This window comes from Mixophyes fleayi, chromosome 1, assembly GCF_038048845.1.
Source record: "Mixophyes fleayi isolate aMixFle1 chromosome 1, aMixFle1.hap1, whole genome shotgun sequence".
In the NCBI taxonomy this organism is placed as follows: Eukaryota; Metazoa; Chordata; class Amphibia; order Anura; family Limnodynastidae; genus Mixophyes; species Mixophyes fleayi.
Genome location: NC_134402.1, coordinates 289,460,116 through 289,485,012, shown reverse-complemented (window position 1 = coordinate 289,485,012; position 24,897 = coordinate 289,460,116). Strand labels below are relative to the sequence as shown.

The 24,897-nt window shown below is 42.2% G+C and overlaps 1 protein-coding gene across 3 annotated transcripts in view; it reads right to left on the bottom strand.

The window, feature by feature from the left end:
* The window catches only part of VPS13A (vacuolar protein sorting 13 homolog A), a 243,599-nt gene that overhangs the window by 156,336 nt on the left and 62,366 nt on the right, over positions 1 to 24,897 (bottom strand). For all 3 annotated transcript variants that reach the window (XM_075211020.1, XM_075211019.1, XM_075211021.1), the window contains 7 exons: positions 22,098 to 22,182; positions 15,860 to 16,041; positions 13,575 to 13,731; positions 13,409 to 13,488; positions 13,250 to 13,309; positions 5,603 to 5,762; positions 4,733 to 4,846 (listed from right to left, as the gene is read on the bottom strand). In XM_075211020.1, coding sequence (XP_075067121.1) covers positions 4,733 to 4,846; positions 5,603 to 5,762; positions 13,250 to 13,309; positions 13,409 to 13,488; positions 13,575 to 13,731; positions 15,860 to 16,041; positions 22,098 to 22,182 — 838 coding nt within the window. The remainder of the gene's footprint in view (positions 1 to 4,732; positions 4,847 to 5,602; positions 5,763 to 13,249; positions 13,310 to 13,408; positions 13,489 to 13,574; positions 13,732 to 15,859; positions 16,042 to 22,097; positions 22,183 to 24,897) is intronic.

The following is a 24,897-nucleotide window of genomic DNA, read 5'->3' as shown; positions in this document are numbered from 1 at the left end:
GAGTTAATTGGGGCTGTGCGTCAGGTATTACAAATTCCTGAGTTAGTAGTCCCTGAGACTATGGATCCATCTCTCTTTGCCAGGTGGACAATGACTTCCTTATTTTTTCCCTCTTCTTTCCAACTGGAAGATTTGGTCGGGGAGCCTTGGTCATCACCGGATCATAAGTTCCAGGTGTCTTGTTGGCTACAGTCTTGCTATCCATTTTCCTCTGAGGTTCTCACAAAATAGGAGGCACCTCTACATGTGGACACTTCAGTGGCGAGTCTACATAAGGTTACTACCATCCCTCTTTCCAATGCATCCACTCTTAAGGACAGCACAGACCGCAAGGTTGAAGGAATCATTAAATCTATTTTTCGTGGCTGCGGTGTCCTCTTTGCGGCCCACTTTGGCGTCTGCGTGGGTCAACAAAGCTGTTTAATGCTGGTCAGAACAGCTGTCTAAGGGTTTGTTCGCCGGGAGACAGTATTCTGCACTGCTTCCTTTGGTGGAACAGATTCAAAGGGCGACGTATTTTTTCGAAGAGGACGACCTGGACGCGGGACTCATTGGGACACACATATTCTGCCTCTGTTTCGGCTCTCTGGCTTAAGTTTTGGGAGGCTGATATAGAGTTCAAGAAGGCTCTTGAGACCATCCCCTTTTCTGGGTGTGTTTTGTTTGGCCCTCAATTTGACACAGTTATCATTCAAGCCACGGGAGGACAAAGCACTTTTCATCCTGTCAATGCTCCCAAACCAAAGATCTTTAGGTTCCATTCCTTTCGAATTTCAGCAGATCTCAGGGTCAGGTACTTCTTGGGTAAGTCCCCCAGAGGATAGTCATCCGCTCCAAAGGGTAGTCTGCAGCGTGGCCGTCAAGTCTGGTTGGCTTAGTGCCCAGCAGCTAAGTCAGCAGACAAGCAGTCAGTCTGATGGGAATTCTGCCCCTCTAGGGTCTGCCATGGTGGGAGCCCATCTTCTCCTATTCAGGAATCAGTGGTTTCAGTCTACCATGGATGCATGGGTAAATGGAATTATCCTCCTCCCAGGTGGTTCTTTTCCACGGGGCAGCCCGCATTTTCCAAAAAGCGTTTGGTTCTGCGAGAGGCCATCCACTCCTTATTATCTTCAGGAATAGCTAATCCGCTTCAGGAACCACAAAGAGTTTTGGGGTTTTATTCCATCCTTTTTCTTGTTCCAAAACCTGACGGCTCCTTCAGACCAGTTCTGAACTTGAAATCTTTAAAGACACAAATCATGGTGCCCAGTTTCAAGATGGAGTCCTTATGGTCGGTGGCTTACAGCATGGAACAAGGGGAGTTCATGGCGACTCTGGATATTAAGGATGTCTATCTGCTTGTTCCAGCTTTACAGAAGATGGTTAGATTATTGTTGGCCATCAAACAGACTTCTGTGCTTTTCTGGATGAGGGTTCTGAGCAAGATGGTATCGATATTCAAGGCGGTATAGTTTGCTCAATTTCATGTGCAGGAGTTCCAGTTGGAACTCCTGTTGAAATGGAACAAGTCATATCTGAATCTGTTAGGCCAGTTATTCAGTCTGTCTCCTTATATAAATCAGTTGCTCCTTTAGTGGCTGCAGAAACAAAATATCTACAGGAGGCGTCTGTTCTCAATCTGGGATTGGACCCTAATTACAACGGATGCCAGCTATTGGGTTTGGGCTGCTGTCTGTCTTCAGGCACGGTTTTAAGGACTTTGAACACTGAAAGACTCCAAACTTCCAATCAATGTATTGGCAGTGTTCCGTGCTCTGATCAGCACGCAACATTTGCTGCAGGGAAGGGTGGTGAAGATTTAGTCGAATAATCACACAAAGAGTTCCTTGGCCATGTGAGGGACCCACAGGATCTTTCTGTGGGTCAAAGCCCATGTTCAGGCATTTATGGCCATCATTATCTCAGTGGTAGAAAATTGGGAAGGTGAGACTCTGCATCCTGGCGAACGGTCCCTCCATCCGGTGGGACCAGATGGAGGGACTGAGGTGTTTTGCCAGTTGGTGGACAGGTGGGGTCAACTGGACGTCGACATGATGGCATCTTGGTTGAACCACAAGGTCCACCTCTTCTGTTCCCAGCCAAGAGATCCTCCGTCTTAGTATATGCCATTCCTGCCCTTGGCAGTACCGCTTGGATTACCTGTTCCCTCCAGTAGCCAAGCTTCTGAGGGTATTGAAGAAGGTAAAGGGAAGGTGTGCCAATCCTTCTGGTGGCGCCGGATTTGACTCGGAGGGCCTTGTACACAGACTTTATCTCCATGGTGTGGGGGTATCCTACCTCTTCTTTTCGCTCTAGGTTGCTTATGTTCTTGCAGGTCGGGCTGGACTCTGGTTTGCGTCTTAGTTCTCTTATGGATCAGGTATCAGCAATTTCTGTCTTCTTTCAAAGAAAGCTTGCTTTAATACTTGATGTGTAAACCTGCATTCAGGGGGTGCTTTATGCGCAACCTCCGTATTTTCCTCTAGTAGCGCCTTGGTATTTAAATTTGGTGTGGAATTCTTTGCAACATTCGCTTTTTGAACTCTTGGACATGTTTGATTTCAAATTTCTAAGATGGAAGACTATATTGCTTTTGGCAAGCTCTATGGCAAGACGAGTTTCATAACTTGCAAGTCTCCTCTACTTGCTTTTCAAGAGGATAGGGCAGTTCTTCAGACCAAGCCTTCATTCTTTCCTAAAGTGGTGTTTAGATTTCACTTAAATCAGAACACTGTCTTTTTGCCCAGACCAAATGTCAGTCTTCGGAGGAAGAGATTTCTATTTGTTCTATTGATGAGCTTGTTCTTTGCATACCTATATGCTTTGGACTCGGGAGGTGCACAAGAATGAGGATCTTTGGGTCCTCTATGATGCACAAAAGAGAGGCTGGCCAGCCACTAAAGTGACTATAGCTCGGTAGTTTACGACTGTAATCCGTCAGACTTATAGTGGGGCTGGACAGCCTGTTCCAGAAAATCATCCGGCTCACTCCACAATGTCAGTAAGTCCTTCCTGTGTGACACGGCATGGTGCCTTGACTGAACAGCTGTGTTGGACGGCCATGTGGTCTTCCGTGCACACATTCACTTGGTTTTACAGGTTTAATGCGATAACATCAGGGGATGCAAGTTTTAGGAAAAAGGTGTTTTGCACTGTTTCTTCTGAGTGTTCCCACCCGTGATTACGGCTTTGGGATGTCCCCAAAGGAGGATAGCAAAAATAGGATTTTTACACTTACGTAAAATCAGTTTCTCTTAGTCTATTGGGGGACAATGAGCGCCCACCCTTGACGCTCTGGTTTCTGCTGTTGCATGACGTGTTGTCTTTGTTGTTTGAGAGAATGCTTTTTCTCTTGCTCCGTTTTTTCTCCCTATTCTCTCCTCTTTCTATGGGGCTTGGTTAAACATAATCTGATGCTAACAGGAGGTGGGGTATAGAGAGGGAGGAGTTAGGGCTAGTGATTAAAGATTTTTAAAGTGCCCATCCTTTATACCCACTGCTCGAGAAACGGCTTTTATACAAGTATAAAAATCCTGTTTTAACATATAGTTAGCTCCTGCTTTCCTTTTTTATTTGTGATCACTAGTTGAGCAATGGATATAAAATACATTTTACAAGGAATACACAACAATCAGTGCTACTATAGATAAAAATAGATAAAAAAACAGCTAATTAGATTAAAAAAAATAATGTATCCATACATCTGCACTTCATGAACCATCATAGAACCAGAGACCCATACCTAGAAGCAAATTGTGGCTCTTAAACAAACGAAAGTGCAACCTCAGAAACACCAACTGATTAACATAGAGCAAGTAGGAGCGCAGATAAAAGAAAGATTTGAACTAATCATAAAACTCATTAGATAAAAACAATAAAACAAACAAAAGCATTGATATATAAATAAAACAAATCATATAATATCAATACATACAGATCTTTATACTATAACCAAAAGATAAAAAAGTAATAAAAATAAAACAGAAAATAAATAATTCCACATTAAAGTCCTGATTTTTCATTAATGGTGTCAAATGAAGAAGGACAAGAATTTAGTAATAATGTTCTCCTAACTCCAGTGAAATAAGTTGCTGTTGCAAGCTCAGACTATCTGGATATATTTAAAAGCTAATCTATTTCGATATATCTGTCATATTTTCCATAGATGACATACCCGCTCCTATTTGCTCTAGGTTTGCTTTATGTTAGAAACAGAGTTTGACGGCAGATAAGAACCACTTGGCCCATCTAGTATTAACCTATGGTAACCTCAAACCCTATTTGATCCTTTATTCTTTGTAAGGATATCCTTTATGTCTATCCCAAGCATGTTTAAATTGCTCTACTATAATAGCCTCAACCACCTCTGATGAGGAAGTTTTTCCTTAAATTTCCTCTGAACTTCAGTGTCCTTGTGTTCTAATATTTTTCATCCTTTGAAGAATGTTTTCCTCTTGTACCTTGTTAAACCCCTTGATTTATTTCTGCAATATTTTAGTCATTCAGGGTAAATTTTGTGCTGTAGGCCATGCATCATTTTAGTTACCCTTCATTGTACAGTCATTAATATATTTATATGTATATATATATCCTTCTGGAGATATGGCCTCCAGAATTGAACACAGTATTGTAGATGAGGCCTTACCAATGACCTATACAGTGGCATTATTACTTCTTTCTGCTACTGATTCTGCTCCCTATGCAAAAAGCATCTGGCTTGCCTCTCTCATTGCTTTGCTACATTGCTTACCTTCAATGCTGATCTCTGAAATTTGACATTTCTGTTCACGGATAAAAACACGAAGGCAGGACAATTCTGCCAACACATGCAGATTTACAACATCATATTTTGATTTCTTCAGTTCTGGAAAAAGCAAAAAGAAAATATAAAGCAATATATCCTTATTGTGCAATAGTAGATAAGAAAAATATATACGATTTATAGATTTAATTATTAAAATAAAAAAGCATCTCTTCTATTGTGTATCACTGTGAGGAATATAAGTAAGGAAAAGATATGGTAATTAAAACAAAAAAGTTATAGGTCTGAGTGACTAGTCTGCATTCTACTAAATAACAGATATTATCCATGCAGATTACTGGGATTTATATAAATGGGCATGAGCAGTATGTCAGTTTGAAGGTGCTTGCTATCCTCTGTCAATTTTGTAATCATATTACCAGCTATCAAGTTGCAGTTTTTTTACGGTTTGTGATGGTCAAGTAATATTCCACCATAGTCGACTGTTAGAGCTGGAAACTTAGAGTAACGTTGAACACATTTTGCCTCAATGCTTCTCACATGGAAATTTTACAATAGAGGTCAAGTTGTTCTTTAGGACACCAAAATTTTAGCAGACAAACTGTATCTGCATATATCCTAATCTATGCCCCTCATATAATATAATTATTATTCTTCTTTAGTCATGAAGTGTGATGGCTGTTAATTTTATAATATTTTTGCATAGTTTTGCAGCTGAAAATTCAGTATTGTAATAAAGTTTCTCTACTGAAGTATGACACTCTTTTTCAAGTTCAATCTGAAGCTTCATGTAAATTTGTACAGTAAATCTTCATATCCTTGCTATAGGCTCAGGTCTATTTGCTGGGGAGATCTTACTTAATTTCTTTCTTTGCTCCTCCTTCTTCTCTTCCTCTGCATCTTCGACATGCAGTTCATTTTCCTTGTTTTCAGACTGTGGCAAGAGATTAGTGAGAAAGCTCATTGTACTCAGAAGAGCCTCGGTGTGGAGATGGACATCTAGGGATGAGAAGTTCACCTATTTGAACAGAAAACACAAAGAAAAAAAGTCTGCTATTAATTCCTTTGTACTAGATTTGTGTAATATAATATAATTTTTGTACTCACCGTAAAATCCCTCTCTTAGTCTACTGAGGGACACTGCAAAACATTGGGGTATAGTAGGTGGTCCTGGAGTCAGCGGCAATATAAACTTTGAACGTGTTTAGTGTAGCTCCACGCCTACTATGCCCCTCCCATAGGAAGGTCTCTTCTGTATTTTAAAACTAAAGCCCACAAAGAGGGTCCAACTAGGTCTACCAGAACAACAAACAGGCAACCAGCATATGAACAAAGCAAGGATGGGCGCGCAGTGTCCCCTAATGGACTAAGAAAAAGGGATTCTACGGTACAAAAATCATATTTTCTCTGTCACCCTATTGGGGGACACTGCAAAACATTGGGGACATGCCAAAGTTGCTCCAAAGAAAGGTATTGTTCTGAAATAGCTGCACACAAAACCTTGAGGCCAAAGGTAGCATCCTGAGATTCAAAGCCCTGCAATCTGTAGAAATTTACAAAAAAGTGTGGACTGATGACCACATAGCAGCCCGGCACAACTGCTCGGCGGAAGCTGCGTGATGCGCCGCCCCTGGAAACACCCTCACCCTTGAATGATTCATCAAGTCCCCTGGCACCGGCCTAGCTGATTGAACATAGTGGAAGTGATCCATCTAGCCAACGACAGCTGAGAGGCCGGCCAACCCCTCTTTTGTGCATCACACAGCACAAACAAACCAATAGTTTTGTGAACCACCGCAGGGTAGTCCACATAACACCGAAGAACCTGGACCATGTACAGAAGCAACAAGGACAAATTTGAAGACTGCGGAAATAAGGTTGGCAACTCCATAGCCTAGTTTTAATGAAAACGGGAGACCACTTTTAGGACAAAAGAGGGCTTTGAAGCACCTCCCAGTCTGGATGGAACACCAGGTGGGGGAGGGGGGCAAAACACAACGCTCCTAACTCAGACACTTGACGCACTGAGGAATCAGCTTATAAGAAGACCACTTTCCAGGTGAGATAACAAAGATTAACCGATTCCAAAGGTTCAAATGGCTCCTTAACAAGGGCCCTGAGTACCAAATTTAGGTCCCATGGCTCAGCCGGGTGTAAAAAAGGGTGTTGAGCAAGGTGAACTCCCTGCAGGACGGTTTGAACAACCTTCATGCCAGCCACCTTTCGCTGGAAAAAGACTGACAGCGCTGAAACTTGCAGCTTCAAAGAGGATAAATGCAGACCTTTGTCAAGACCTGTGTGGAGAAAGGATAACAACCTGGCAAAGCTGAATCAAGTGTGGCCATGGAGCCCCTCGGACCAGAGAACACACGCCTTCCACACCAGATAGTAATTTACAGCAGAAGATTTCCTGGCCTGAAGGATCAGGGTCTGAGTAGCCACGCCATCAAAGCCAGCCGACTTAACGAGTGGCAATGAAGAGGTCCTGCGTAAGAGGGTCGGGATGGAAGGCAGCCAGAAGGGAGGATCTACGGCCATTCCTAGAAGTCCCGAGTACCATGCCTGATGGAGCCACTATTATGGCCACCACCTGTTCTCTCCAACCTCTGGAGCACCCGCGGACCCATGGAAAGTGGGGGAAAGAGGTACACCAGATGAAAGAGCCAAGGTATCACCAGGGCATCTACAAATCCTGCGGCTGGAATCTGGGATTTAGAGCAGAACAGAGGAAACTGGGATCTTTGTCTAGCAGACCCCAGCGCTGAACCAGAAAGTCCAACACGTGTCCGTACAGGAAACATTTTCCTGGATAGATTCTGTTGCAACTGAGATATTAAGCCTCCAAGTTTTCCATACCAGGAATGAAGATGGCTGATATCACTGGAATGTGACGTTCTACCCAAGACATAATATTGGACGTCTCCTTCATGGCCATGGCGCTGCGGATGCCCCCTTGATAGTTCATGTAAGCCACTGCTGTCAAATTGACTGACTGGACCTTCAGCTGCTTTCACGCCAGAAGCCCCTGGGCTTGGACCAGTACCCTGTAAACCACCAAAGCTCCAGCACATTCATGGGAAGGAGTGCCTCCTGGGAGTCCAAAAATTCCTGGAACAAGAAAGTGCTAATGACTGCCCACCATTCTGAAAAACTGGCGTCTATGGTCACCAGAGCCCACTCCCAAGCCTGAAAGTAACGACCCATGACACGATAAGACAGATCAAGTCACCATTTAAGAAAATGTTGCACTTTCGCAGACCTGATGATCTGTCTGCCCAGATGCAGAGGCGAATTAGACCATTTTCGTAGCAAGTCATTCTAGAACAACCTTGAGTGGAATTGTGCAGAGGAAACTGCCTCAAACACAGAGACCATGGTGCTCAGCAGCTTTATGCAATAAAGAAGGGACACTTCCCGCCTTGACTAGAGGGCCATGATCTTGGACCGGGTCGAGAGGACTTTGTCCACTAGGAAAAACACACGCTGGCAACTGGCATCGAATTTGAGACCCAGAAAGCGCATTTTCTGAGCCGGCGTTACGGAGGACTTTGGCAGACCGATGATCCAAGGAAGCACATCGTGAAATGAAGCTGGCGGATCAGGACTGAATAGGATGCAGCCTTTAACAGCAAGTCATTCAGGTAATAGACAACTATTACCTTCTGTGAGCAGAGACCTGCCATGACCGCAATCACTTGTGTAACAACCCTTGGTGGTGCTAGCCAGGCCAAAGGGTAACACCCTGAAGTGTAATGGACACTGATTTATGTCCAAGAAAGCAAGGATTTCAACCGGTTCCATGCCCGCGATGATGGACCGCAGCTACTCCATCCTGAAGCAGAGTACTCAAAACTGTTTGTTGAGGATATTTTGGTTTAGGATTGGCTGGAAGGAGCCATTCGGCTTCAGGGCTAAAAAGAGGTTGGAGTAAAACCCCAAACCCCATTCTAACGGAGGGCCTGGGATTACTACCTCTGAAACCAAAAGCTTCAGGAATACTACCGAAGACCGCAGGCTGGAAGGTCTGTGGTGAAGAATTGGTGATGTGGAAAAGGGAGCACAATAATAATATATTCTGGAGTAACAATCCCTCAAATACCACCATCAGGGAGATGATTGCAGCCATTTTTCTTGAAACAGCATGAGACGGACTCCCACCACATTTTAGTGGCTGGGAGTTACGTCATACGGAAACCGACTCTGTGGGCCTTGGGTTGCACATCTGTCTGGCCCATGGCCCAGACGGAACCCTCCCCTAGTGGAAGTGGACTGTCCTCTTGCTGGAGCACCCCATGATCTGGAATGGACGAAACCTGGGATGTTTAGGTTTGGCTTGAGTAACTGGCAAAAATGGGCTTTTTCCTCCACTGGCTTCCAGGAAAAGCTCGTCTAATTGGGATACAAAAGAGGGTCACTCCATCAAAAGGCAACGCCTCCAGGGTCCACTAGGAATCCGCCTCCACAAACCAAGAGCGAGGCCACAAGGAACGCCTTGCCGCTATAAGCTTGCACGTAACAGAGATGGCATCCAAGGATGCCTGACCTATAAATTCTGATGCCTCTCTAATGTGATCTGCCAGTACAAGTAATTAAACTTTGTGGGCTGTTGTCACATAGACCCTTTTCTAACTGCTCACCTCTTGTCTGAATCGCCTTGTTCACCCAGGATATAGACATGCCAGGTCTGAAAAGGCTACCTGCAGCTTGAAAAGCTGAGCGGAGCAAGAAGTCTCATTTCTGCACCTGGATAGAAGTGGCCCTAGTCAACCCGGGCAATGAGATTCACCAATAGAATTGCCCCCCACTTTGCTAATTCCTCTAAAGTAAGGGGATAAAAGGGTCTGAAGTATCCTGGCATATGAAAACGACTGCTAGACTTTTTCCATGCCTCCGATATCATATCCAATAGTTGGGGAGATGGAGGAAAATAGATAACCTGCTTCATCTACCTCTTGAAGAGGGAGAACTCAGATGAATCTGAGACCTCTGGGTCCGCAAAGTTTAAAGTCTGGCAAACTCCTAAAACCAGATCATCCATGCCCTGGACGGTGGATGAATCCTCCACGCTACCAGAGTCCTCGTCCCCGAAGGCCCTTGGCAAGTCGACTTCTTCATCTTAAAACAGATTAGAAGTGGAATTTATTGCCTGAGGCACACAATGTTAACTTATCATCCTAAGGGTTGTTTCAGTTAGAAAGAGGCAATATCTAAACCCTGGACAGACTCAGCGAGACTGCACTGAAGCAGATTCCGCATGGGACAATCTTGACGTGGAGGGGTACCAAATGGGAACTTGGAATGTGTGGTGCAGAAATAGAACTAGACGAATAACCTACCTCACGGTGAGATATTACCCACGTGCATTAAACTATGGATGTTGTCAGGGAGCAAAGCAAAGTTGGTTCTTCTACAACTGCAGGCGCAGACAGGGGTAACCACTGTTCCCTCACACGCTGCATACAGGACCTCCAGGTCAAACTGTCCATAAGACAGCGTTACACTTTGAACAAGTATAATGTAACACAGATTTTGTAGTAGACCCTTTCTTGGGAGTCCAATTTTCTGTCATAGCGTATTTTTTAAAACACCAGACACACACAAATTATTTATGCAGAAGTCAAGCAAAATCTTGAAAAATGGCTGGTCACTATATAACACATACACATATTATAATAATAATAATAATATATATATATATATATATATATATATATATATATATATATATATATAAAATGTATGTGTGTGTATATATATATATATATATATATATATATATATATATATATATATATATATATATATATACACATATATACACACACACATATACACTCACACGTTATATATACATACACACACATATATGGACAAAAGTGTTAGGATGCTTGACCATTACACAAGGACTGTATTGGCATTGAATTCAAATACATGTAATTTAATATGGAGTTGGTCCCCCTTTTGCTGCGATAACAGCATACACTCTTCTTGGAAGGATTTCCATAAGATGCTGGAGTGTTTCTGTGGGAATTTGTGTCCATTTATTCTGTACAGCATTTGTGAGGTCAGGCACTGATTTTGGACAAGAAGGCCTGGATCGCAATCTCCGTTCCAGTTCATCTTAAAGGTCTTCGATGAGGGTGACGTCAGGGCTCTGTGTGGGTAACTGAAGTTCTTCCACACCGAACTCATCCAACCTTGTCTTTGTAGTCCTTGCTTGGAATAGAAAAGGGCCTTCCCCAAACAATTGCCACAAAGTTAGAAGCATAGCATTGTCCAAAATGACTTGGTATGCTGAAGCATTAAGATTGCCTTTCACTGGAGATAAGGAGCCTAGCCCATACCCTGAAAAACAGCCAAATACCATTATCCCTCCTCCAACAAACTTCACAGTTGGCATAATGCAGTCAGGCACGTAACGTTCTCCCGGGATCTGCCAAACCCACACTCACCCATCTGACTGCCAAACAGAGAAGCAAGATTCGTCACTCCACAGAACACGTTTCCACTGCTCCACTGTTCAGTTTCGGTGTGCTTTAAACCACTCCATCCGACGGTTGGCATTGGTCTTGATGATGTGAGGCTTGCATGCAGCAGCTCAGCCATGGAAACCCATTCCACTAAACTCCCGCTGCACAGTTGTTATGCTTACATTAATGCCAGTGGAAGTTCGCAACTCTTCAGCTATGAAATCAGCAGAGCATTGGCGACTTTATCGCACAATGCGCCTTAGCAGTCATTGATCCCGCTCTGTGATTTTACATGCTCTTCTGCTTCATGGCTGAGTTGCTGTTGTTCCTAAATGCTTCCATTATCTATTAATATCACTTACAGTTGAACGTGGAATACCCAGCAGGGATGAAATCTCATGAACCTTTATTGCAAAGGTGGCATCCTATCACAGTACCACGCTTGAAGTCACTGAGCTCTTCAGAACGACCCATTTTGTATCACAAATGTTTGCAAATAGAGGCAGCATTTCTAGGTGCTTGATTTTATACACCTCTGGCAACGGGTTTTATTGAAACACCTCAATATAATGAACAGGTGTGGCCAAATACTTTTGTTCATATAGTGGATATTATATAAATACAAACACATACACACTTTTCACATAAGCAGACTCACTCAACACTCACATACTGTACATTACACAGGGAAAGAGCATAAACAAATTGTTAAAAACCTGTCCTGTACAGCAGGGGAGAGCAGGGGAGAGATGCAGTTATACTGTGACCTGTAAAATGGCGTGTCCGCAGAGGAAGCACGCAAATAGGAAGGGAGAAGGATGAGAGACCTGCCAGTCCTATCCCCAACATGGAGGATAGGAATGGCCAGCAGACTCTGCTTCGTTCTGTGCCCTACAAATGAGCGCAGCCACAGCTGTGTTCTCCAATTCAATGAAAATCTGCTGTGGCTGGCCTTTATCCCCCCTCTGTTGCTGGGCTTCTGCTTGTTGTCTAGGGGGGAACTCGGCCACAGCACCTGCCATTAGATCTGCTGCGGTTCCGTCTGTCAGCGCTGGCCGCCTGCACAGTGTACTATGCAGGCTTTGACAGGAACAAAGGAAATGCAGCAGAGCTGAGTGTGAGGGAAGCCCGCAGGCTATTCACCCCGGCTCAGGGACCTGGAGTGGATGACAACCGCAGGCTATCCACTCCTGGAAAGGCGCCCCTGAGACCAGCACAAAAAGTAAAAACAAAGTAATTTAAATTGAAAAATAAGAAGCTACAGGGCAGGAGCTCTGAGAATACATGCTTGAATCCAGGGGCACTTAAAATAAACTGAAGAGATGTTCCTATGGGTGGGCCATAGCAGGGGTGGAGCTACGCTCAACACCTTTAAAGTGCATCTGACTCCAGGACCACCTACTATACCCCAATGTTTTGCAGTGTCCCACAATAGGGCGACAGAAATATATAGGTATAAAATCAGCGTACTGTGGCCAGTATTAGTCCTCTTTTATTTGTGTTATATAGTTTTTCTAGTATTTAGTATATAAATTTAGCAAAATAGGAAAGCAAAATCCTCTGTGAAATGACAAACATGGAGTATGGCTAAAACATGCGCTTCTCTGTAAAGAGGTGAAAGATGTACAACCCTTTATACATACATTTCAGAATCTATAGCTATTTTGTGTAGCCAGAAAAATTTAGTTTATCAATCTTTTATCTATGACTGAGATTAACTTTTGCTTTGAGAATTCTGCATATAAGATTAGTGAGCAACTTAAACATATATTGATATTCCAGATCTAAAAGGTAACACTTCTGAGATTAGACAAATCCTATGGAGATAATGTATGCAACAGTGAGGTTATTAGATTTGCTTTTTTTTTTTTTAATTTTCCCCACATGCAACTTACCAAAATAGTCCTAGATTTGTAATGTAAGTACATAATTATTATACATACATTGGTATCACTAACTCTTAACCTAAACAGACATCACAAAGCACTTAAGAAATGTCTCATATGTGTGCATATTATTTACTTAATAAACATACCTTTATCAGCTGTTCAACATTTTTATAAGTAGTCTTGAATTCGGGCCCATTTATATCTGCCTAAATAAGCAAGAAACCAAATGTCACCATAAGAGCACAATATATGATATAATGTAAAATAACATTTAACCTTAATATTGTTGCAAATGAATGTCTAACCTTTATATATTCCATGATCAAAAGATCATCTGTGGTATTATCCAGTGTGGTGATAAGGTGAACAGACTTCTCTTCATCATCTTCAGAGGGAAGAAAATACTTAAAAACTTAATGTGCTCATTTTTTATATAAACTTTTTAACATTTAATAGGCAATGAGACTTTACCTGTGTACTCTGGGCATTTCAAAGAGATCTCTCTTAGATACGCATTTGCCGACATATCAAATGTTCGTACATTGAGTTCAGTGCCCAACCCCAAAATCTCCATCTGTAGAACAACTTTCTGAGCATCTTCAGAGAGGCTACACAATTGCAGTATCACCTGTTGGTTAGAAAAGCATAGACTTTGTAATCAGTAGTAACACAAACATAAAGTAAAATATATCTACTAACACTTAAGGTACACAGCTACATAAGTAATGTAAATGTATTCTAGATCATACTTGCCAACAACTCTCCCTGAATGTCAGGGAGACTCACTGAAATAGGGGTGATCTCCCTCACTCCCTGAAGAGTCTGGCATTCTCCCTGATGCTGAGCCAGTGGAAGACGTGGTTGGCTTCACCATCTGTGGCATGATGACACAGTTCAGAAATTGTGTCCTATGTCCATATATTGATGCCTATGGAGGTGGCCATTTTCATGGAGACCAGGTAAGACAACACGACTTCAGTAATGGAGACTGAAATGTAAAAGACACTTCAGTCTCTAGAGATTCTTTAGCTGCTTTTCTTGAGCGCAGGGTTGTCCAACCCGCGGCCCGCGGGCCGCATGCGGCCCAGCACGCTTGTGAATGTGGCCCAGAAGGAGTTTTGGTTGTGGCAAGGGGGCAGCACTGTTAATGGAAAAAAAAAATCCTGCAAAAAAAAGAAAAGAAAATACTTACCTTGCGGTTACGCGGTCACGTCAGCTGGTACTCCGGCTCCCTCCCTTGTCTCTTCCTCTGTGCAGTGCTCGCAGTGAATGTCGGGCGTGATGTCATCACGCCCAACATCCATTGCGGAGCGCAGCACAGAGGAATCACCCGCGCGAGAAGAACAATCAGCAGCAGAGAATTGGAGAAAAGAAGAGAAAAGGACAGGAGAACAAGCCGATTAAAAGGTAAGTTAAGGGGGATTTTTTTTATTATTTCAAGGGACGCTGACCAGTGAATAAAAGTCACCTGGACCTGGAGCATCATGGACCTTATCTCCCTGCTACATACTTCTACTTGTAATACTAATGGGGCATTGTATATTATTCTCTTCGGCCCATTATAAGTTGTTATCCCTTAGTTATAACATAGTGGTGTAATTAGCAAAACAGGTCACAATTTAGGGTCACAGTGATGTATATGTCAGGTACCGCAGGCCTGGTCAGGGCACCCTGATATACAATGCCTGGCTTAAATGCACTTTATTGATATTGCATCAAAATAATACAAAAAGTGATTATAGTATAATAACTAGAGAGGATTTTTTGAACAGGGCGATTGAAAGGTAAGTATAGGGGGATTTGAAAAAAAAGTGATATATATATATATATATATATATATATATATATATATATATATATATATATATATATATCACTTTTTTCTCATATATATGTTAACTATGTTTTCTATGGTTTTTTGGATGATCAGCGAACGTTATTGTTAGAGTATCTTATGTGCGGCCCAAACCAACTCGTCGTCTTCCAATGTGGCCCAGGGAAGCTAAAAGGTTGGACACCCCTGATTTAACGCATAGTTGCCTACTATCCCGGAATGTACTGGAGACTCCCACATATCTGGGAGACCTCATGGGCTCCTGGGAGAGAAGGACAACCTCCTGGTTCTCACCCCCGCAATAGATAAGTGGCGCTGGAGGGCTTAATGACGCAAATATCATGTCAACTTAGCCCCGCGCCCTGCTGTAAATGCCCAAAATTGTGACAATCTTTTAGGGGATGGGGCCAAAATGATGTGATTCGTCAAGCCCCACCCTGCACGCCGACCTCCTCCGGGATCTCCCTAAAGGCAACAATGAAAAGTTGGCAAGTATGTTCTAAATAACATTAAAATGGCATTTGGGACCGTGCACTTATTATCCGGCTGGTTCTTTTACTGCACTACTTATGTAGGAACAGGTAAAACGGCATGATTGGTCCTCTTTTAGACAATTTTGTTGAGATAGTATAATTGATGAGAAGCAGGTCAAATTTTAAGGAGAATAGTAAAACTAAATTAGGCAAGGAAAAGTCTCAGGGACAGAAAGAAATTATACATTGTGTGCATAGTTGGTTTTCATATTTTAAAAAGCTGACATTTATGTGAATAATTGACTTTGACAAATACAATTTCCACAATTTGAAGACAGCTTCCCTTCAAAGTACACATCTGCCACAATATATGATAATCCTAACCATGCTTATATGCTGTAGAGCTCTTTTATTTTGCAGTTGTGCTGAATGTCTATTACAGGACATACCACTGGTATTTCAAATGTCATCTGAAATTCTGTCATATTTTTCAGAGTCTCTTGCTTCATTAACTTCTTCCTTTTCACGCTATTAGACCTAGTCAGTGAGCCAGTAGAGACCTCAAAGAAAGGCATGTCTTCAACTGGACTGGTGGGAGCGTCATAGAATTCATCACATTCTGACTCTAAATCTGAAAGCCAATACAAACAACATTACTTATCAGAAAAAACTTAACTACAGGCAGCCTCATAAAAATACGGTTTTACCATATAATTGAACTTCATCAATCACTAGTAGTGATGGCTTGTACTCTGATGGATTAAAATAAACAGTATTAAATTAAAATAATGAAACAGTATTTCATATGATAGAAACAATGACCGGTCAATGATCATATGACATGGCACTATAAAGCCTAAAAGCAACATGTATACATTTTAGGCTATTTTTGCTAATAAATTACTTGTGAGGGCATTAAGAATCCACAACCTCTGTTGCCACTCACCTTTCAGCAAGACCCTTAGTTAACAATATATTTTCATTGACAAGGATGTTTACACTTAAACAGAATGCACAGGACTGAAATCAAGGAGATGTGGACACAACATGCAAATGGTCACTCTTGAATGTTGGAGTTGCTTTAGGTTCTGAAAATATAGCAATTATCCCCCCATTTTTTTTTTTATTACTGTAAGAAAATTTTGTAAAGTAAAAACAAAACAAAAAACAGCTACAAATTTGAATATACTCATAGTCATTTATAAAACTGGTCAACAGCAATTATTAAAAGGCTGTTGTAGCTCCTAGCAACAAACCAGATTGTGATTTCATATTACAGTTTAGCAGCATTTGACGGATTGCTATGGGATACAGCACTGGTTTTTGCAGTTATTTGTCCACCAGGTATCATAAATGTTCCTAATTAAAGTTTTGTCTTCGTTTCCCATTGCCTGTTAATAAACCCTTTAAAGATTCCAGTAACAAACTTTTCCCAGACTAGTATGAGGGAAATTGTTTAATAAGATGTTGGAGTGAAATCTATAAAGGAAAATATACTAACTAAACCTAGTATAGTAATTATTTATCATGGCTCATTTTCTAACTGGTATCCAACAAGCAGCCAACAAACTAATCAGCTATGAAAGAAAATTATATCAGAAATGTAATTGGTAACGGAAAACAGAAGTAAGTGTTAGATAATGGGAGGCTAAATTAGGCATGTTTGTGGGACCATATTTTATTTGAAACGGAGTTACAAAATTCTATAATTGAAATAAATGGAAATACTCCAATTCCACGTAGATGTATCTTTTATTGTAACATACTTACAGTAAGTGAATATACAGCAAAGAAAGGCTATTTCACTACAATAAGCTATGAGGATATAATTTGTTTGTCAATAAAAGGATTTTAGTACTAGTCTACACCTTAATGTTGTTTTTATGACTTAATCTTTAATCTGGGAACCCTGACCTGGGTGTTCAAAGATTTCAGATTCAGAATCGGTCTGAATGAGCCATCGGGTTTTGGAACAACAAAAAGTTTGCAATAAAATTCCAAATCTTTTTATGATTCCAAAACCGGAATAACTATACTCCGGATGAAATCGGGAAGTGGATGGCCTCTCGCAGAGCCAGCTGCTTCTGTGGACATGCAGGAAGGCCTGTGATAAAGAACCACCTGGAAGAATGACCGAGGAGATTGAGGATGTACCCCTGGTCCATATCTCCCCGTACCCAGGCATCTGTGGCAGACCGAAACCACTGATTCTGGAATAGGAGAAGACAGGCTCCCACAACTTATGACTGTAGGGCATAACACTAACTGCTTGTCTGCCGACTTACCTGCTGGATGCAGAGCAGACCAGGCATGACACCCACGCTACAGACAACCCCTGGGGACGGACGGCTGACCTCTGGAGTACTAACCCAAGGAATATTGACTTTGAGACCTGCTTGAAGTTCGAAAGGAAAGGAACCTGGGCATTCTTTTGTTTGGAACATTGACAGGAAGAAAAGTGCTCTTTCCTTCCATTGCTTGTTATACAGTGAAAAACACAGAATATAAGACAAGCAGCACACAATCAAGTACCGAAAGGTGCCTAACAGCCCCACAGTCTAAATGACAAAAACCTGGAAACTTCCACCCTCAACCTGTTACCTTACAGGACACAGGAGAGAAAAGGGAGAAGCTGGAGCTGTAAGCTGGCTGCCTATTATGATGTCTGCACACAAAGGAGTGAGAGACCACCAACGAGAAAGTGAAACAGAGAAAAACACAAGCGTCAAGCAAGACAACCCCCTCAACCACTCCAGTGCCTAATAGGCCTCACTATCTTAGTGAGGCTTGGCTGACCCAGTCCCCTAAGCATATCTTATTTTATTATATTTTTATAATTAACTCAAAGAGTCAGCCTGCTAAGGGGACACACTGCAATTTGTACCCAACACATCCGTCCGTGCTGTGCGCAGTGAGTACAGATAGCAGCAGTAAATGACAGCTATGGCGGCTGTAACGTAACAGAAGCCTCCGATTGAAATGAAACGAAAATTAAAGAAATGAACTGAAAATACACTGAATAGGGCTGCAGTGCAGCCAAACACAACCTGATCGCTGGGCACTTAAACTAAAGAGAGGCTAGCAGGAAGTGAGTATGGAGAGCGAGGAGCTAAAGCTTAGATAATTGAAGTTCTTAAGGTGCCAGATCACCCAAAGAAGGATAGAGAAAAAAGTTTTTTTGTACTTACCTTAAATTCTTTTTCTCTGAATCCAATAGGGGACACTGGAGAATGGGGGTTATAAAAAGTGGTCGCTGGAGCCTTGGCACTTTCAAACTTAGCGTTATACCCCATTGGCTACTTTCTAACCCAGTGTATTTGTCTAACAAAGTACCAAAGGACAGAAACAGGGATACAGAATAAGTGGAAGATAAAACAATATTCCTCTATGAAAAACAGAATAATAACAAGGATAACAGTGAAAGAACAAATACCAGAACGGAACAAAACCAAAAGAAAAATCCTATACTCTGAAGCCAGTGCCCCCCATTGGCTTCAGAGAAAAGGATTTAATGTAAGCACAAAAAAAATATTTTCTCTTGCATCCATGGTGGACACTGCAGACTGCGGGGACATTCCAAATCTCTCCCTAATGGAGGGAAAGATCAGAAAGGACTGTGTGCAGCACCTTTCATCTAAAAGAAGTATCAGAAGTATTTATTCCCCCATCCAGTCTGGCAAAAATCACATTAATCAGTTCTGCCTGAACTGGTTAGGATGGAGGAAAAGCCTTCAGTTCAAACCAGGAGATGTTGATCTTTCAGACTTTGTAGTAATATCTGCATATCTGTGTGTTTATCAAAATGAAAACATGAGGTATAAGCCCGCGCCTGGTATATCCCACATATATGGGCATTTATATTGCCACGCAGCTGGTACCACATACAATATTGGATATACCGAGCGCGTGCTTATTCCCAAGCAGCTGGTACCATATATAATGTGGGATATACCGAGCGCGGGCTTATTTTTCTCTGGTTTTGTAGTAATATCTGGCTGACACATGTTTGCGAGCCTTAATCATTGTCTGCACCACCATATCAACCTTAAGCCTTTAAAGCCAGCCGAGGGAGAGACCATGCCCTAAAAAGCTCTGGCTGAAGAGGAAGGCACAATGCAGGACCCTCTGTCGTGCTGAAGACATCGGTGTACCAGGACCTACTGTATTAGGCTGGTGCAACGAGAATCGGAACACCCTTCGTCCCGCAGGCTAACAGTGGGAACAGGTATTAAACTGAAGGCCCACAGAATAGATATGGCATCCACCATACATGGCTTTGGATCATTTGTCCTGGAGCAGAAGCGCACCATCTTGTGTTTTAACAGAGATATAATTAGGTTGATGTCTGGTTGACCCCACCTTACCACCCACTTCTGAATAATCTTTGGGTGAAGAGACCATCCTCTAGGATGTTTGCTGAGAAAGTCAGCCTCCTAGTTCTTTTCGCCTGAAATTAAAACCATCAAAAAGGCCAGAATATGCAGTTTGACCATCTCCATCATAGCTAAGGCACTAGTGACACTCTGGGAATTTGTGTGCGCCACCACAGTGACGTTGTTGTATTAAAGTTTTATGACCCTTCCATGCATAAAATGTTGCCCTGGGCATAGAGAGTTGAAAACCACCCTTCGTTCCAACACATTCAAGTGTTCAAACCCCCTGAAACCAATGCTGGAGCACCACTGCCCCCCAGACTCAGATTGGCATATTTTGCTACCAATGTCAAGGCCCTGATGGAATACAGGTGACCATTGTTGAGGATGCCACTCAGGGAGGCATGAGCAAAGCTCATACCTCCAGCAACAGATAGAAAGCTGTTTAAGATCTGGTGGGACTTGTTCCACAGAGATTAACCTGAGCAGGAACACTCATGAATGAAAGGTGGACACCATCTGTTGCTATTGGGTGTCGAACAGGAGGCCCAGGAAGATCATCCTTTGGGAAGGGCTCAGGTTAGACTTTTTGAAGTTGATAATCCAACCATGCGATTCTAACACTCGGTTCATCTCTTAAACATGTGACTGGGACTGAAGAAAGGCCAGGGAACTCTCCTTGATCAGCAGATGGTTGAGGTACGGAATGACTGTCACTCCTCTGGATCTGAGAGCGACTGTCATTACCGCCATGATCATGGCGAACACCCTCGGCACTGTTGTCAGGTCAAATGGCAGGGTCCGAAACAGAGAATGGTTAAAGTAAACAGCAAATCTGACCTTCCTAATTGGAATATTCAGGAACACATCCTACATCCATGGACATCATTTATTTGTCCCATTTTAAACTGTAGAAAACTCTATCTTCAAACTGTTCACCCTCAACTGCACATTTAAAGATTTTGGATTCAGAATGGATCGGAAGGCAATGCACAGCTACTGTACTAGCAAGAGATTTGAGTTAAAAACTCAAGCCCCTTTTTTTCCCCCAAAAAGGTAAACCCTGACGACGTGAGAGACTGAATGGCTACACTCTTTGCCATGGTTCCTTGGAAGACGCATGGTGAAGAAGCGCCTGGGAGGAGATGCCTAGAGCTCTATTATGTATCTCCAGGTGATGATGCCTCTCCCCCAGGCTACTGTGGCACAGAACCACTGGTGCCAGATGGACTCCCACTACAGGAATTCCCAGGTGGGCATCCGACCCATCATACTATCTCAAAATCCAGTCATCTCTATCTCTATGTATCGCTTCCCCGGGGAGCAGAGGACTGACCTCATGAGGGCTGACCTCTAGCCTTCCAGCTTCCTAGGAGAGTAGGGAGCCACTTACATGACCCCCCGTGCAACTAGCCTGTCCTATTTTCCCGGAGGTGATCCCTTCCAGTGAGCCTGGAAGAAGGCAGGAGGAGCTGATCGTAGCACCTCCACAACCCGTTCCAGCATCTCCAGTGACAGCTGAGGGATACCATTAATGGGTAGTACTATAGGAGAGGCGGGAAATGAATGAAAGCACTATAAAATATAATATGGCAGAAGTTGTCATAAGCAGCCATTATGATTGCACAAGCTTCTGTGATTACTCGCATATGGCAGGTTTATCACATGGAATATATTACCAGCATTCTGCATCATACCCTTGTCCAATTCAACAGTGTCTGGAGTCCCTGGACTGAGTATAACGGGTTTTCGCCCCATTCTAAAACATTTGGCCTTATCCTATTTCTCTCTATCATGTTCTGGTCTTCAGCTTTTTTATTCTCCTTCTCTCACTCTCTTGGCTAGTGACCCCCCCTCCCTTCCTCTCCCTCCTTACTCTCCCCTTTCTCTTTCTCTACACTTAATCTTGATACCAAATATCTTTAGCTATATGGTATCTATGTTGTCTGAAAACTAATTTTTGTTTTGACTTACACAATATGTCTGTTTTCCTCCCTCTGTTTTTCACTTGTAAAAACCAATAAAATGTTTATTCAAAAAAAAGAAACTGCACAAGCTCCACCAAGCACTTAACAAAAACTGAGGGTTAGAATGTATCCAACTGGTACAGAGGAAAGGGGACTAGAGAAGCTCCCACATATTTATATAGTACTTACGAAGCAGTTGAAAAGGAATGCTCTTTGCATAAAGAAAATGGTATATATGTATATTACTGTCCATGCTGAGAAAATGAATGCCAAATATAGAGTGAATGACCAGGGAGAGACAAGAGACCTGTAATAGTAAACATCATAATAATAAAACATAATATTACCAGACTCTATGATTGACTGGAGGTCCACTAAACGAGAATGTCTTGCAACCAGTTGAGGTGTGTTCAAAGGGGGAGAATTTTGGATCTGTAAAGGTAGATAAAGATGTTGGTGTGATCAACCACGGACATTAATTAAAATGTTGTGTGACATGATATGAATTTAAACATTGAATTTTACACACAAAAAAGTGTATGGAATAATAAAATGAATTTCTAAGATTAGCAAAATAATGGTCTATGGCAGTGATGGGCAAACTTTTTCAGGAGCGGACCAAATAAAAAAGAAAAACTTTAGGCAGGTCAATATAATTTATTAAAAAACTCAAATATGGAAATATATAATACAAATTTTTTGAATGGGACGGGAGGGTGTTATATATATTGCAGTGTTACCTCTATAAGTGCAGTGATCGTACAGACACAGCACTTATTTCAGCAGGTTGTTGCAGATCCGTCTTTCTGGTGAGCCACTAACTGACAACACAGCAGCCAATCGAAATCTGCCTTAGTATATGGCCCAGCCCATCTCTTCTCACATGACTTTCAGCCATTAGGGGGCGGCCAGGTGTTTTAGTGATTGACATATGAAGTGTCCTTTTAGGAAGGAGGATGAAGTGTAATGGAGGAAATAGCTGGGAAGGCATAAAAATGAAGGTTCCGACACACAGGGCCGGCCCTAATAATTTTATGCATATTTTAATGAAATTTTTTTAAATATTGGCGGGCCGGATAGAACCTCTAATGGGCCGGATCTGGCCCGCGGGCCATAGTTTGCCCATCACTGGTCTATGGGGTCTCTCTAAATGCTTTGGCAGAATCATTAGAAAAGTTTTGTTCCAATCTTTACAGCGATAAAGTGATACATGTTGGAAACCTCTTAGTGCCAAGGTTGTATTTTTCCATTTGAACAAAAATGGATTCAAACAAAAAAATATTTTATCTTATATGTAACAAGGAGGTGAGTTAAGGTTTTTGTGGAATCATTTATTCAACTAAAACTTTATTTTAAAATTGTGGGATTTGTTTACTCACTTAATAAATTAGGCAGGGGTCTAATGGACCCTGTTCATGACACTATGACCACTGGGGTAGCAAATCTGCCAATTCATCTGGAAATTCAGAGATCCCAATCCTGTTAAATAACCAAGCCCTTACAGTGCAGGACTAGTGGACTCTGGGAAAACGCTGTTTTTTGTGGACCACTTCACCATAGAGACACCAACCATCTAATCAGCCTTGGACTGTGTGGCTAGGTACCCTTTTTCAATACAAGTACAGGCGATGTTTTAGAAGCAGCACTGGATGAAAATGAAAAAGCAGATTCTATTTGGAGATTTGAGGTATTGAGTGATTGTGGTATACCAGAGTATTTTAAGAGCTTATATTTAGATGTAAATGGACAGCAGTATTTACTAAATGCTCACTGGAATTAATATTACTTATTACAAATGAATCCTCAAAACAGCTGAAAAAGTTGAGTCAAGAAATTAGTGTCTGGTGATAAAAGTATAGAGATAAAAAAGGGAAGAAAACTTATTTTACAATCTATCAGCAGATATAAGACAACATCAACGTGGATCATTTGTTCCTATGGCTTGTTTTTCTCCTCGGAATGTACAAAATGAGGAAATCTTTGCTTTTAAAAAAAAAAAAAAAATTCTCACACATCCCTCTACAACTAATTCCCAAAAGGAATCAGAGAAATGTATTTAACTTAAGTACAAATATCTCTCATTTCCATTTAAGGGGGACACTGATACCCATGGGATGAATACTGCTGAAATTGCTAGACCATATTGTTGCAACCAATATTTAATTCTGATGGTCTCATTCATTGCTAAGGAACGCTTGGTACCTCGAAGATTTAAGTATGCCACAGCTGTAGCAGTGTGTGCCTGAATCCGTATTGTCTTGCACCTTGATTCAGCTCTGAATTCTAAGGCAATTATGCAAAGCTTTGCATCCTCTTGGGACCAGTGCCCCTGCAGACGAAGGCCCAAGCCCTGTAGGCTGGCATTGATAGTTACCTCAGTCCTATCCCAAAGGGTGAAGGGATGACCCCTATTGAGATATTCTGAAAGGGAATGCAGGAAAGTAGCCTACGTAAAGTGTAAGCTGAATAGCTGGTTGACAATGCTGGCGGGTTTTCCTCTTTGAGAAATACCCACCAAGGAGGAGGTTCCAAGAGTTGGGGATATGCACCTCCCCTAGCTCCAATCCAGAGATGGCCACAGTGGGAAACACTGCTGTAGCAGTCTCCACTTGACAAGTCCCATCCAGACACTGACCTCTTGCGTGACTAGGAGCCAGGGCTGTCCACTAACATACATCACCCATCTTCTGTGTAGGGAGAGGAAGAGCATGAGGTATACATCCCAGAAAGGCTCCGGACCTTGGCCAATAGTAAAGTACAGACGCTAGTCAGCACTAGCTGCACCGGATTCCGAAGACAATGCTTTCAATTGCAGTGATCAGGTTCTCTCTCGAAGTAGCCCTCCCAATTGAAAACAGGAAAGGTCAAGAGCTGAAGCGCCGGTCCTGACTCTCCTCTGCCCGCTGTAGTCATATCTCTCAGTCAGGGTGACAGTGGATGTGGTATATCAGCAAAAGAGAAAGTAAAATTAATAAATTAAACTAGCCATAAGCAGCTGTGTGCAGCTGAATCATAAATCTAGGGAACTTAATTTAAAGTGAAGGTCCAGTGGAAAGGACATATAGAGGGGAGCAGCTTTTAAAACTGTGCAGTAAACTTAAGTGCACAGCTCTCGGACCAGCCTCAATACCCTAAACAAGCAGGGTC